Raw genomic sequence first — 15386 nt, 5'->3', positions numbered from 1 at the left:
TGTATTGTAGCAGGGATTGCGTGTACTTGACAACCAAGAAACACCTTCAGGAGCTGAATGCCACCTACAGTCAACTATTCACATGTCCCATACTACAGTATGATCAATCCTTTACTACATTGTGCTGTATCTAACACTGTTGATAGTCAATGTTTGGCGATATCAATTTCTATGTCAGTGAATACCATACCACTGTCATTACAACGGAACTGAGTGCACTTATACTGTATACTTCAATTGTCTTGATCATTATCGCAAAATGACGACTACCTACCATGCCTAGATACGTACTCTAATTACTAGGAAGTTTGCATGTTTACTTCCATGACAGCTGCAAGGGTTTCAACAAATACGTAGAAAACTCCATTGGACGTGTTACTCACCAATGCGAGGTGCCTAAAGATACCATAAAACTAGTATTTAACCATTCCCGATACAAATATTAAGAACATAGTACACAAGAAAAACAACAACGACAAGAGTTGTCTTAACCTGTGTGGTTGATCTTCTCGAAGGTCTATCTCATATACTACTGCATCCTCACCACATGAAAGAAAAACATGTGGATCACCAGGAAGTAAAGCCAACTGCACAAATTGAGCAAAAGTGTCAAAATCTGCAACACATCAATTGAATCTACCTTGTGAGCAGCACCACGATGACTTGCAACTCTTTTGTTTTCTCTTAGTTCACCATCACAAGACAAGACAGCTTTGAAAATCTACAGAACAATCATGGCAACACAAATGAAAACGTTTCTCTAGTTTAATTTATACGAATTATATTCTGTAACATCTCCCAACATGCAGTGTGAAATGAAAGAAGAGCCTACTGGTAGAGGTTGAGGGGATGGAAATGTAAAGCTTCCCCAGTTTATTGATCCTTCAACAACTGTAGTCTGGTCGCATTAAATATGAATAGTTAAATCGTGTCAAAGCATGTCCACTTTCCAACCAAATAACAACTACAATAACATTATTAGAGATACAAAACAGTCTCTCATAACAAGGGCTACTGAATACTCTTCAAATACCGAAAAGCTTCTACAACAAAATTGTTCAATCCTCTTGTCTTTACTTTAAGCAACAGGTCAGTGGTAATACTGGTCCTAAATCCAAACTTCTTTTACAAGGAGAGAAACAACTCAACCTTTCACACCATCCTGTCAAGATTGACTTATTATACTTGACAAACAGTGAGGCTAATCTCACAAGAAATTGATGCCATTGGCATTTACAATATGCATAGTGATCAGGTTTATATTATATTGTATTGGACAGGTAACACCCTAATAGTATAAAGCTAAAACCAAGATATTCCTGTAGTTGTGCTGACTGATGTTAACTCTTTCTCTATATTGACTGATGTCTTAGAGTGTCGTTCTTTGTATTACTGTACAGTGCAGCATTGTAATAAAAGTTAATTCAGTAACAAATAACCTCAACCTTAATTAGTGTCTGTCTTAATTATAATAACTAAAAGTCTCTTGTTTTTCTTTTTGAAGCAGGCATGTTATTCCATGCATGCAACTGTGTATCAAGTGGAAATACTGAACAAGCCACAGTGTGTATAAATGTACACAAAACTTTCTATTTATTAATTTATTTATTAATCTATTTATTAATTCATTTTTCATTACTAACCCTGTTCTCATTCATTCATTCATTCATTCATAAGAACACCATTATCATCACAATAAAATCTAGCTACAACATAAAAGTCCCTGGCTGTAGTAGCCCTGTCAGTCAAATCTAATTATTCATTACTTCCTTCATTTCTACAAATTCCACAAATAAAAACAGCAAACACGTCTGGCAGTTCCAATTATAGCTGTACCACTTTTCAAAAGCTGAACTTTTGCCACTTGCTTCCTGACCCATACTTTTGTTTTAGAAGTAGCAAATTAATTAAATAACTACACATTTTCACTATCAGTCTATTATAATTCTGGTAGAAAGTTGCCAACACTTTCTGCCTTAATGCATAACAACAAGTTTCAGAATTGAATGTTCTGTTGCAAACTAATAAATTATTGTTGCTCAAAATGTGCTTCTACCACCTTTGTTCTGCTATACCTGCCCATCTCTTGCTGCACTGACAATGACTCTGTCACAGCATAAAGGCATAAATTTGGCCTATACAACAAACCCACATGTAATAACTAGAAACAAATTGTTTCAGTGCAGCTGTGACTACAGCACCTGAAATACATTAGCAAAGTGATCGCTTTCATAATTGACAATTGGCTTTTTTTTCTGCCAATCCCATAGTACAACTTTCAGATCGTCGCTGCCACTTGCCAGTAATGTCCCGTTCTCATTAAAATGCAGTGAATTGACACAGCCTTGGTGGTACTTTAATTTGTCTTGCAAATCAAACCGTTGCACCATAGATCTGGCTGCTGACACTCTGTGTTGAAACACACTTGGCTGCACTGAGCTACAGATCTGCCGTCTGGCAATATCACACACCCAATGCCAATCAGACATACCTGCAATGCAAAATTCAGTTACTTTTAATACGCAATTACTAAAAGATGCTGCTAAAGTTAAACAAACTATCAACAGAGATAAATCAGACGTATTACTATCTATTGTGATCTAAAATGCTCCATCGCACACAATGTTTAGCTATTAAAGTGAAAATACAAATACTAAACCAATAAATAAAATATAGACATAATAACTGTAAGAACTATAGTATTTCTTCAAATAAAAGCCACCCTCAAATAAACACCGTATTTCATCCATTGCTCAGATTTTGAAGATAAAATCATATAACTTCTTTGGAGGCTAGACTACTGAGATACTGTTTCACCACATGACGTCTCAAGTGTGAAATGCGCACCACTGTTGTAAGTGTTGTTCTCTTGAAAGAGTGTCAAACCTACAGCATGACACTCTTAAAGCACAGACAGAGTCTTTAACAATAAAAGCCTCCCTCAAACAAACGCTACAGTTAAGTCATAGCTAAAAAGTAAACGTGCAGCATTTAATCAAAGAAATACGGCACATTCTAATCTACTAAAACAACTGTTGTCAATTATCAACAAACTACTGTAGATCTTCTTTCCCCAAGCTAGACAAATGTCACACAAATTCCATAACCTTCACTTGAAAACATAATCAAACGCAGAAAAATCACAAAGAAGTAAATAAACTAACACCATGATATATTCTAAAGCTCCAGATAAAGTGCAAGTAAAGCTACCGACTTTGCCAACAGCTAAAACTTGACTCGCCATAGACCAGTAATCCCATTTTGACACTATCCTCAAGTAAATAGAAACAATGTTACAATTGCAAATTTGCCTGACACAGCAGGTTGCAAATTACTCCCCCGTGCACGTGCACACACACACACACACGCACACGCACACACACACACACACACACACACACACACACACACACACACACACACACACCTGAACCTGAAGCTAAATCTGAACCCGAGCCTAAAATTCAGCTAGCAGGAGGGAGGGAGGGAGGAGGGAGGGAGAGGAAGGGAGGGAGGGAGAGGGAGGGGAGAGAGGGAGGGAGAAGGAGGGAGGGAGAGAAAGAGGGAGAGAGAGAAAGAGGGAGGGAGAGGAAGGAGGGAAAAAGAGAGGGAGGAGGGATGGAGGGAGGGAGGAGGGAGAAAGAGAGGGAGGAGGGTAGGAGGGAGGAAGAGAGGGAGGCAGGAGAGGGAGACAAGTGCTGTAGCTAGAGTTATCTACTACTACCACAAAGTAACCTCCTGGTATGCTGTCACCCGTATGTGGGCGGTCCTACAAAATAGTAACTATACCACTACATCTCCTCTTCCCAGTCTTGAAATGCTTATTACCCAACTATGGAAATGCTTTTAAAACCAACAATTGTCTTTAACAACTCTACACAACATTAATAAACTAAGAGATTGTTACAATGTGCTGTCCTGTTCCAAAAAGTCAACAGTCAAGCCGCAAGGTGGTTTGACAACTCGACTACTCCGAGAAATTATTGTTGGTAGATTGTTGGTGGAGCAGAGTCTTTAGATGCCTGGCTTATGTCGGGTGGTACTATTTGATGTGTGCCTGGAATATCATTCCCTCATTGGTCACTTAGGGGAGTACTGCCGAGCACTCTTCTGAGTAAAGAGACAGAGAGATGAGTGCTGGTAAGGTGGTTAACATGGCGTCAGTTGCTCTGGAACTCCCCACTGGGAGTGGAGACAATGCATGACCATGCTGGTTGTGATAAAACATGACGTGCTTCTTGCCGGTCTGGCAAATACTGTACTTCCAGTAGTTAGTGGTGGTAGCTCTCAAGCGTGATGACGGCTGTCAAGGTTCTCCTTTTGGCAACTCTTTAGATGTGTCTCATTCTCCACTAATCTCTCCAATTTTGGAAGGCATGGCTGACATTTTTCTTGGGTAATGGATACGGTTGTGCCAAGAGAACAAGCAAAAAGAAGTTGTGCTGGACTATAGCCATGTTCTAAAAGTGTTAATTGTACAGTACACCAACAAAGCAGCGTCTGATAAACAAATAAGAGATTTCACCATCTGAAATGCTCACTCGGCCATACCATTTGCGTGTGGGTACAGCAGACTACTGGTAACGTGTCGAATGTTATGGCTGGAGATAAAGTCTCAGAATTCTTTGAATGCAAATTGTGGTCCATTGTCGGTAATGAGTTCCTCTGGTATAACGTTCCTGGCAAAGAAAATTTTCAGCTGTCAAATTATTTGAGACGTCGCCATTGTCGACATGTTGGCTATCTCAATATAGCGCGAGTAGTAGTCAATGACTAGTAATTAGTTTTGTGATCAGTACTTGAAAAATCAGTTGCAACTTTCTGCCACGGTAAACTCAGCATTTGACTAGAGACAAGGGGTTCTACCTTTTGTTTTTGAGCAGCTACAAACAGTCATCCAACTGTATGCTTAATCCTGGCCAACAGATCGCATGCTTAGATCGCTGACGGCATTTTGTGATCCTCTAGTGTCCCATATGTAAACCTTCTGAAACTTGAAGCCACATTGAAGCCGGCACAACAATACGTGGTCCATACAGTAAGAGGCCGTCGTGGTTAGTCGTAAAATTCTCTGCAATACTGCCAATAAGGTTTAAGAGGGTCTGCTAGGAATTGTTTCTCAAGCCAGCCAGTTTGACAATAAGAGGCAGTACAAAGCCCATCTTCTGCTTGTTTGTCTTAAATCTCTGTAAGATGGTTATCACATGCTGGCAAGTCGTCGGTAACAACAGCCATGTAAGCCACCATGTCTGCTTGTAGTGCCCGGTCATCAGGTGAGACGGGACAAGGTTGGCAAACAAGATAGGGCGTGTTATCAGTTCTTTGCCTGGAACGTATTGAATAGTAAAGTGGTATCTCATCAACCGAAGCCTGAATCGAAGTATACGGGGAGGCAATTCATTGAGAGAATTGATGCTAAGTAGGAACACCAGGGGTTTACATTATGATCAGTCAGAATGGAGAAAGTCATGCCAATGAGGTAATGACTAAACTGTCACAGGACCACGTGATGGCAAGAGCATCCTTCTCCATCTGAGAGTATCGTTCCTCTGTAGTGGTCATTGATCGAGACCAATAGGCAAAAAGGACGCCATTACCCTGACGTCTGTTATTAATGCTCCGAGGCCAAACGATGAGACGTCAGCCAACACACGGCACTTGAGACTCAAGTAGATAGCCAACAGATGGTCCACTCAGTTTAGCTTTTATGTCTTGAAAAGTCCCTTCTTGGTGTAGACCCCAAACCCAAATTCTATCTTTGCTAAGCAGCTCTCACACGGGATGAGATAGTGATCGATGCAGTCTGGGAGAAAATCGACCTAGTTGATTCACCATTTGTAATAATCTTCAAACGTCAGCAATGCTCTGGCATGCTGGCATAGGAGTGAGAGCTTCTACTTTGGCATGATCAGGATGGATACCCTGCTGTTGATGACGTGTCCATAAAAGCGAACGAATTGGTGAAACTGGCACTTTGAGTCATTGAGAGTCAGACCTGCTTCTTCCAATTCTTAAGGACGGCAAGCAGGCGGCGGTCATAGTCTTCCTTTGGTGGTCTAAATACTAAAATGTTGTCCATCGTGCAAATAACCTCATCCAAACTGTGAAGCAGGTGCTCATCCTGCGTTAAAAGTAATTGGGGCCGACAAGATCCCAAAGAGGAGGCATGGTAGTAATAGTGGCCAAAGGGTGTGAGAAAGGTAGTCAGGTGTTGAGAGGACTCAGGCAAAGGAATTTGATGGAAGCTGCTGTTAGTGTTTAATTTCAAAAAATCTTGGCACCGTGGACATTTGCTAGCAGGTGTTAATAATGGACTCCTGAACAATGTGTTACATAATAAAAGAGAAAGAAACTTTTACATTGTCCGATCTTGTTGATAACCTCGCATATGAGAAGCAAGTATAGCTTTAGATCAGCATGTACTAGTACACAAAGAGCACCTCAGAGATTGTTGTATAGCTTTTCGAACGTTCCTGTAAGTTTGCTCATGAGCAATAAGTCCAATTTGTGATTGACAGTCTTGATTACATGTACGACATATATGATGACTTGTGGTGGATCCAGTAAGAATTTCATAATGCATTTTTTGACTCTTTCTCTCAATTTTTTTCACTCTCTCTTTCTCTCTGTTTCAAAACTTCTTAGACCATACATGATTTTTGTCTTTCCATGTGAAACACTCAGAAGCTATGACTTCTCAGTTTGTTCGAGAGATATTGACATTTCTCAAATGATCCCGAATCGTCTTTGTATCTAAGTTTTGGGTCACTGGTTCGTCTTGGTGCATGGAGCAATTGATGAAAAAGAACTTGATTTGTCAGTCTTCTGTTATCCATTCTGATTACATGGCCGATCTATTTTAACCATTGATTCATCAGCATACATTCTATCCCAGTCAAACTAGCTCTTCTCAGAACTTCAACATTGGACACCCTCTCTGTCCAATGTATTCTCAAAATACGACGAATGCAGCTGAACTGAGATAAAGCTTTTCTAGTTCTTCAATGTTCTTCCGGTATAAGGTCCATAACTGGGACCCATACACAAAGGTTGGAAGTGCAACTGCTTTGTAACCCTGTACTTTTGTACTCATTCGTATTCCTCGTTGACTTAAAGTCTCTTCTGTAAAAGCACCATGCATAAGCTCCACTTGCTTTTTGTAACCGAGCTGTTATGTCTTCTGCAATTAATTCTGACAATCTATTCAACAAAATTCTTGATAGTACTTTACCAGCAATGAATAGCAGTAATATTCCTCTCCAGTTTCCACATTCTGCTTTTTGTCACCTCTTTCTTTGAAAATGGTAACTATATTAGCATTTTTCAATAATTGTGGTACCTCCTCCATGTCCCAAATTTTGCAAATAACGTCCATAAATTTTGCTACAAAAATGGTACCACCTTTCTGATAAAAATTCAGTAGCTAAGCCATCTGTCCCAGCAGCCTTGCCAACTTTTAAAGATTTAATGGCACGCCTAATTTTTATATGCATTGGCAATTCATGCATGGCATGACAAAGGTCGTTGTGATAGTGCATTCAATGCGGCAGCTGTAACTGATGTATCTCTATTAAGTAAAACGATGATCTGTCCAGCATTCTGCACTTCTGATAACTCGGGTTGACTGAAAGTCTTGCACATCTTTATGTCTGGTAATGATATAGTCGAGTTGATGCCAATGATGCAATCGAGGATGTTACCAGGTTGTTTTCAGTTTATCAGGCAACTGAAATTGAGTGTTGGTAATGCTTAAACAATGAACAGCACAAAGTTGGAGCAATTTCTCGCCAACTATTATAGTCTCGACTGACTCTTGCATTGAAGTCACCCATCAGGATGACCTTGTCATCTAGCTTGTCCATCTACTGGAATTTTGACTAGAATATCATGTAGGTGGTCATAAAAGCTGTTTTTATCAAGTCCTCTGATGTTAGCGTTGGAGCATGCACACTGATGATTGTCAGAAACTTGTTCTTGCTGAAAAATAATCTTAACCTCATTATCTGATCACTGTGAGCAATGAGAAGATCTCTGAGTTTACATAGTATTCTTTTCTAATGGCAAAACTAACACTCGAGACTCGGTTTTGAGTGTTTGGTTTCCCTGACCAATAAAATCAAAATCCATCATTTCCAAGACTCGTTTAGACTGCCCTGTTCCGCAAGTCTTGATTCTGGTAGAGTAGAAATGTCAATTTCAAAACGTAAAAGCTCAGTAGCAATCAGAACTGATTTTCTCTTGGAACGTTCAGAAAATTCGCGATCAGCATTGATTTGATATTCCACCAGCCAATTTTCTTGACCTCAATGCATGCTGGAGTGTTCCTGTCAAAAGTACATGTGGTAGGGAAAAGAATTTGTCCCTGCGAGACTGAAACATTCTTACATGACATTCTTCACACAGATTGAGCTAGTCACTTGTTTGACCGGATGAAGTTGTGCAAGCAACAAATGAAAACACGATCCCTGACAACCGATTGAGACATTGTAACAGGAGAATGAGACAAGAGATTATAGTGAAGGCACAAATGCCCAGTTTGTATGCTCGATTTACGAGCTTGTAAAGGAAGCCTTCCCTGTGTGTTACCAATAACATATTTCAAATGGTAGACTCTACAGCCAGACACAGTATTTACGATGAACTGAAGGTTGAGCTACAAAAGTAAATCCTACGTAGATTAATCACAACTCACAAATCACTGTAGCCGCTGACGGGTCTTCAAAATAGGCTGGCAACCCTGAGCGTCACCATCCACGAACACACACACACACACACACACACACACACACACACACACACACACACACACACACACACTTTCTTCTTTTGCTGCGTTCATTCTAGTAAGGAACGGTGAAGGCAAGGTCACAATAGGCTATGTCGGGGAAGGGTGGAGGCTCGCTAATAGCAGAAAATATTCATAGTTGTGGAGGCCTAGATGGTGGAATGTTTGGTGACAGTACTGACATTGGCCAGTCAAGGACTAACCTAACCATGCTCCTGCCTCTGGTAAATTATAAAGCCTGCATAGTCTACAGTAAAACCACAACCATAAAAAAGCTGCAATGTAGAGCAAGGTCTCACATTTTTTGGTCTTGCTTCACAGCAGTGTTTCTGCTCATCCTGGAAGTCTTTTTCTTGTGCTTCCTTCTTGATATTATTTCTTGTGTGGCAGTCCAGATCTTATTCCTCAAAACTCTTAGTCATTCCATCTCATCTTCTAGCATCCCAATAAACATCTAGCTTGAGATGGTGCGCACACCAGTTGTTTCGTAGGTTAATGACACTTATCCATGTGCAAGATGTGACCCAATATCTGAAGATATCTCTGGGTCAGCATAGTAGAGTTTCTCTATAGGTGGAGATTTTCTGATGGAGGTGCTCTTAATATTCATGTCCCACAGCAACACTCCACGGACAGAGCAGAGGCATCAAGAAACTATGTAGACAGTGTACCTGTCGATCCAGAAGCACTGCTGTTTCCAAGCAACAAAAGAGGGTGGAAAGGACTATAGAAACAAAGATGAGCTTGATCTTCCTCTGGTGCCAAAGGATAAAGTTGAGTAACCCATACCAGGCCCGTAGGCTGTGGGGGTTTAAGGGTTCCAACCCCCCCCCCCTCAGCACGCTGAGAAAGGTCTGCTTCTTTAATGAACATAGTTTCTGCTCAGGAATCGCGCCTAGAACTCTGAATCACAATCAGTTACCAACCACATTACAAACTCAATGTGGCTACTCCCGTTTTAGATCATATTGTTTCAAACTTTAACAATCGTTTCTCTGCCCTTGCATTCACTGCCACATCTCTTCTAGGACTGGTGCCTTCAACAATCTGCACTAAGCCGCTCTATTTCAGTAATGCGGTTCAAACGTACCAGTGGCACTTGCCATCACCAGAACTGATAGACAAAAAGATTCTCGGTGGAAATTGAAGCATGATAAGATGTCATTGGACGTAATGCCAAAGTCGCCCTCTGTCACGATTAAGAACTGCAATCTAATTTCTTTTCCCAATATTAGAGTTCTTTTGCAAATAGCTTGCACTTTGCCAATAACATCTTGTGAGTGTGAGCAAAGTGCTAGCACCTTGAGACATCTTCACAATTTCATGAGAGCTTCTATGGGTCAAGACAGGCTGGCTCATTCACGTTCATTTTTTATGACAAATACATATATGCAGACAAAGCGCTGGACATTTATGTTCGTTCACATCCCAGGCGAATAGCATTAGATTCTCTTATACACCCTCATCCTACATGCACTATTGTTAGAAGTATATGTTTCAAGGGATTACTGTCGGGACATTGGATTTCAATAGCTGCTAAGCGTGATTTCGTTGCTGTATGTATACTCTTGTATGTCATACCAGTATTACAAATTGTGATCAATAAGGCAACGATGTCAACAACAACTTAACAGTATAGATCTCGGGCAATATATACATTGACATACATACATACATACATACATTTTTTGTTTTGTTACAAGAGCCCCTAAGGGCCAGGTTAGATACTGCTAAGCACTTGCTACGATACTTTACAATCTAACACTATCAGTAGTCACTATATGTCACTATACTTCAACTTGCTGCTTGGACAGAACTGACACTCTGGAGAGAAGCAATAGTATGTTAGTTCTTTGCCCAAGGGAACTTATGTATGTGGCACTCCCGCACTTAAACTCTGACCCAAAGGTCCCGGATGTTGCCAATCTCCAACTGCACACTCTAACCAATTGAGCCACATACATACATACAAACATACATACATTTTTTTGTTGTTGTTACAAGGACCCTTAGGGCCCAGGTTACTGCAGACACTACTAAGTACTTGCTACGATACTTTCTACGATACTAGTATACAATCGAAACACTATCAGCAGTCACTGTCTATATGTAACTTCTTCTTTGCTTCTTGAACAGAACCTGACACTCCGGAGAGAGAGGCAATTGTGTTAGTTCCTTGCCCAAGGGAACTTATGTATGTGGCCCTCCCACACTCAAACTCTGACCCAAAGGTCCCGGATGTTGCCAATCTCCAACTGCACACTCTAACCAATTGAGCCACATACATACATACATACATACATACATACATACATACATACATACATACATACACACAGACATACACTTATGCGTCCAATGTGCATATCATACAGATACGCTATTCTTTTACAGTTTAATATAATCTTATTATCACGTAACTTTACACTGACATCAGAAGTCCACTTTTATGGCATTTGAACCCCCCTTCTCCCGCTGTCTATGGGCCTGCATACAACTGAGATGCCTTGGTAATCCATGCTGATATCTAAACACCCAAGATGCAATTGTTGAAGACAGTACTTCCAAGGTACTAAGAAGATGGTAGTACCTCAATGGGATCACAATCAAGATGAAGAAGAATGGAAGGTGGAGGACAGGCATCATCACCAAATAGGACAGCAAGGATCTTTGTCTTCTGGTAGTTAATGGTCAGGCTTACATCATGGTCACAAGTGGAATCCAGAAATTCCAGCACACAGAAAGGCCATCATAAGAATTAGAGATCAATGCCATATCATCAGTATATACAAGATCTGACACTAACAGTTCTGATGTAATCTTCCTCTTGTTTCCACCAGATGATCATCATCAGGAGGTATGACTATCACAGACCTACATCTGGTTGGTGGTTAGTGATAGCAAGTCGGATCAGTGTCACAGTACAGGTTGAATAAGGTAGGGACAAGTACACAACTCTGTTTGACATCAGGAGATACAGAAAATGATCTGAGATCTACTATAGGTCCCTACATGTAAGTCCCTACAACAGCAGAAGTGTTGTTGCACAATGCTTTGATGATGTTGAGCAACTTAGGTGGCAGATGGCACATTACTGAAGTACAGACCAAAGAGCTGCTCTATTGACAGAGTCAAAGACTTTGCAAAGGTCTACAAACAAACACATGTATAAAGGATAATGATCCTCTCTAGCTATCTCCATTAACACCCTGAAAGAAGAGTTGGTCAGGTGCACCCCTATCCTTGCGAACACTACAATGCATGGTTCTCATGCAAATGACCCAAGCTCTGAGTTTGATCCCATTCAGTAAACTCTAGTGAAAACCCCGTTGACGATGCTCAAGAGAATCTTATACCCACTGGACATATCTAGATGGCTGCTGAGAAAGCAACAAATTAATGCCTGATGGAGTGCGAGAGCAGTAGAAGCCAGAAAGAAGCTAAGACGTCACAGCAGCTAGGCTTAGTTAAGAATCAGGCTTCAAGCCTTTATCAACTAACATCCTCACCAAAGATACAGCCATGCTGTTTGAGCTCTGAAGTGACACAGATAAGCTTAATGCTGCATAGACCTCATTGCACAATTGTCTCACTGTTGCTCATTGAGCTGCCAGTTAGACACAGATACACTGTTAGATATCACTGCCAGCTGATAAAGAGCTGTCAGAGCCCATATCTAAAGAAAAGGTTCAGTTAGCTAGTGCATAGCTCAGAGATGGTAAGGTCCCGGGAGCTGATGGGATATCTGTTGAGTTGTTGAAGTTGGAAGGAACCGAAACCATTTGCTGGCTCACCTCACTGTTCATCTCCTCTGGAGTTTCCAAACTAGCTAAATCACATCATTGTCCCTCTTCACAAGAAGAAAAGTCAATCTGTGACTGCAACATGTACAACACACACACACACACACACACACACACACACACACACACACACACACACACACACACACACACACACACACACACACACACACACACACACACACACACACACACACACACACACACACACACACACACACACACACACACACACGTGCACACACACACACACACACGTGCACACACACACACACACACATGCACGCACGTGCACACACACACACATGCCCACACGCACGTGACACACACACACACACACACACACACACACACACACACACACACACACACACACACACACACACACACACACACACACACATGCACACACACACACCATCCATCTATCCATTTGCTGCTTGTGCTCCATGATTACCATGAGGGTACAGGAGATGCAGGCCAAAAACATCAAGTCTACACTGCTTGAGGTCTGCCTCGACAAAAACGCCAGTGATTATAAAGACCTGGTTGTTTGAAAGTCTGATGACAAAACTGACTAGGAATCCTTGAGGCGGAAGAATGACAACATTGGTGACTAATTAAGCCTGCCTTGTTAAATGCCTGAAATGAATAGCCAGGGTGGTTACAGTGCAGCAGACTCTCAGTTTTTACGAGACGTTGTTCACGCCATCATTTTCTGTCATCTCTGAGGTTCTTCTCTTTGTTTTCTGATTTCTTGTTGAAATGCTCTGCACTACATTTGATGATGAAGCGCCAAGAGTTGAACTCTTCAGCTTTCTCCCTCCAGGATTTCAACAAGTTACACTGTTTGAAGTCACAAGATACAACATCATTCCAACAATGTTTTTGTTCACCAACATTGCGCTTGCAACCAACAGGAGCAAACAGAAGAAGCTGCTTGGGTAAGCAATCATTGGACATCCTTCAGAAATGTCCAAGAAAACAGAGACGATGTTGTAAGAGAATCGATGAGATCCTTTGCTGTTTAGCCATCTTGCGTATCGGAGCGTGACACTTCTGCTCCCTGACCAAAATCCCTAATATAATTCGAAGGCAACGAATCAAAAAGGACTCAAGACGACGAACATGAGGCTCAAGGAGGACGGTGCATTCGAGACAATACAGCAAGGTTGGAAGAATCACACTGTTCAAAAGACGAACCTTGGTGCTGGTCTTGATCTTACGTTGATACCAAAAGATCTGAGAGAGAGACTGGAATGCATGTGAGGCTTTAAAGATTCTGGAATTAATCTCTGTGTCCAATCCACAATCACTTTGAACAATGCTGCCCAAGTACTGGAAATGAGAGACTACTTCAATAGGCTTGTCTCCTGGCACAAGGGAGATTAGTACAGGAGTTTGAATGTGTGAGCACTCAGATGATAGAACTGCTAAGGTTTTCGTCTTTTTGCAACTAATAGCAAGACCCAGTTTCTTACAGCAGTTTAATAGAGTCCAGCATTGTGGTGAGGTCAAGCCAATTGTCAGAGAGAAGAGCCATATCGTCGACATACTCCAGATCAGTCACCAAAGATTCAAACCTCAAGGTCTTCCTGTTCCTAACAAGATCAGCATCATGAAGGAAAGCTACTTTTATGCCCATTCCTTGTGATCTGCACTCATCCAGAGCCATGTAAATGGCAACGTCAAAGGATAGATTGAATAAGGCAGGTGCCAACACACAGCCTTGACAGAGACCATTAGTGACAGGAAACTTGTCTGATATCTTCTCATAAGCCTTTACTGCAGCGCTGGAATTCTCATGTAGGGCACGAATAATGGCCAACAACTTGGAAGGCAACTGATATGAATAATGAAGAATGTGTCAAAGAGCATCGCGATTGACCGAATCATATGCCTTTTTTAAATCAATAAATAAGCATAGATGGGATGGTGATATTCTCATGCTTTTCCATCAATAGTGCCCCAACATGCTCCATGCACATCCCATGTGAGTGTTCAGAAAACCTCAGCTTTCAAAACCAAGAAGGTTAAGTCTACACACACACACATACACACACACACACACACACACACACACACACACACACACACACACACACACACACACACACACACACACAGCTCTAGGCATGTACTTAACTTCCTCTGTCAAATTGACATGCTGTGCTGAATGTCAAACATATTCAAAATGTTTTCATACTTTACAATTACGTGTAGTATGTGCATATGACAATAACTGTTATTATAAATCATGTTTGTCTTCTTCAGACATTCATACTTTCTGTCACCTCCCCACCATTCTATGCCACATTACTGTCGCAACTTTATGTCTCCGCTATCTACTAGTAGTGTGGGTTAACTTATAGGCAAAACTACGTACAGATGTGTGTATACCCAAGTTTCGTTTTTCCATTGAACATCGTCTATGTGTGCCACTCATAATCCTAGTTGACTAAACGTTCTCAAGCATGCGAGTTAACAAAATTCAACATCACTGCCGTCGTACACTTCCCTACACCTGAACGTAACAAATAAAAAAATTTAGTGTGTAAGTAGCCCTCTCTAGTTATTGCGTATGTTTGAAGCTCTCCACCCAGCCACTTACCTTGGCTTCCGGGCGTCCGGTAAGTCCTAAGGCAGACCACTGACGAACTTGAAGGCAAGTAAAGATGTCGTCACTTAGATCTACAGTAAAGTTGCACTGGTACAGTAGAACTACTCTCTTTCCAATGTAGGCATACGGTAAAGGCGTCGCTAGCCTATTGATATTAGTAGGCGTCTGGATTCCAAGG

General features: G+C 41.2%; 1 protein-coding gene across 1 annotated transcript in view; it reads right to left on the bottom strand.

The window, feature by feature from the left end:
* Positions 1 to 15386, bottom strand: part of LOC134177050 (DDB1- and CUL4-associated factor 8-like) — a 28405-nt gene that overhangs the window by 12761 nt on the left and 258 nt on the right. The window contains exons 2-9 of the mRNA XM_062643752.1: positions 15200 to 15279; positions 14070 to 14431; positions 3858 to 3874; positions 2202 to 2491; positions 2076 to 2135; positions 641 to 721; positions 493 to 587; positions 384 to 396 (exon numbers count right to left, since the gene is read on the bottom strand). Coding sequence (XP_062499736.1) covers positions 384 to 396; positions 493 to 587; positions 641 to 721; positions 2076 to 2135; positions 2202 to 2491; positions 3858 to 3874; positions 14070 to 14431; positions 15200 to 15279 — 998 coding nt within the window. The remainder of the gene's footprint in view (positions 1 to 383; positions 397 to 492; positions 588 to 640; positions 722 to 2075; positions 2136 to 2201; positions 2492 to 3857; positions 3875 to 14069; positions 14432 to 15199; positions 15280 to 15386) is intronic.

This window comes from Corticium candelabrum, chromosome 3, assembly GCF_963422355.1.
Source record: "Corticium candelabrum chromosome 3, ooCorCand1.1, whole genome shotgun sequence".
NCBI classification, from domain to species: domain Eukaryota; kingdom Metazoa; phylum Porifera; class Homoscleromorpha; order Homosclerophorida; family Plakinidae; genus Corticium; species Corticium candelabrum.
Note: the sequence above shows the minus strand (reverse complement) of the source record. Positions and strands in the feature narration are given on the sequence as shown.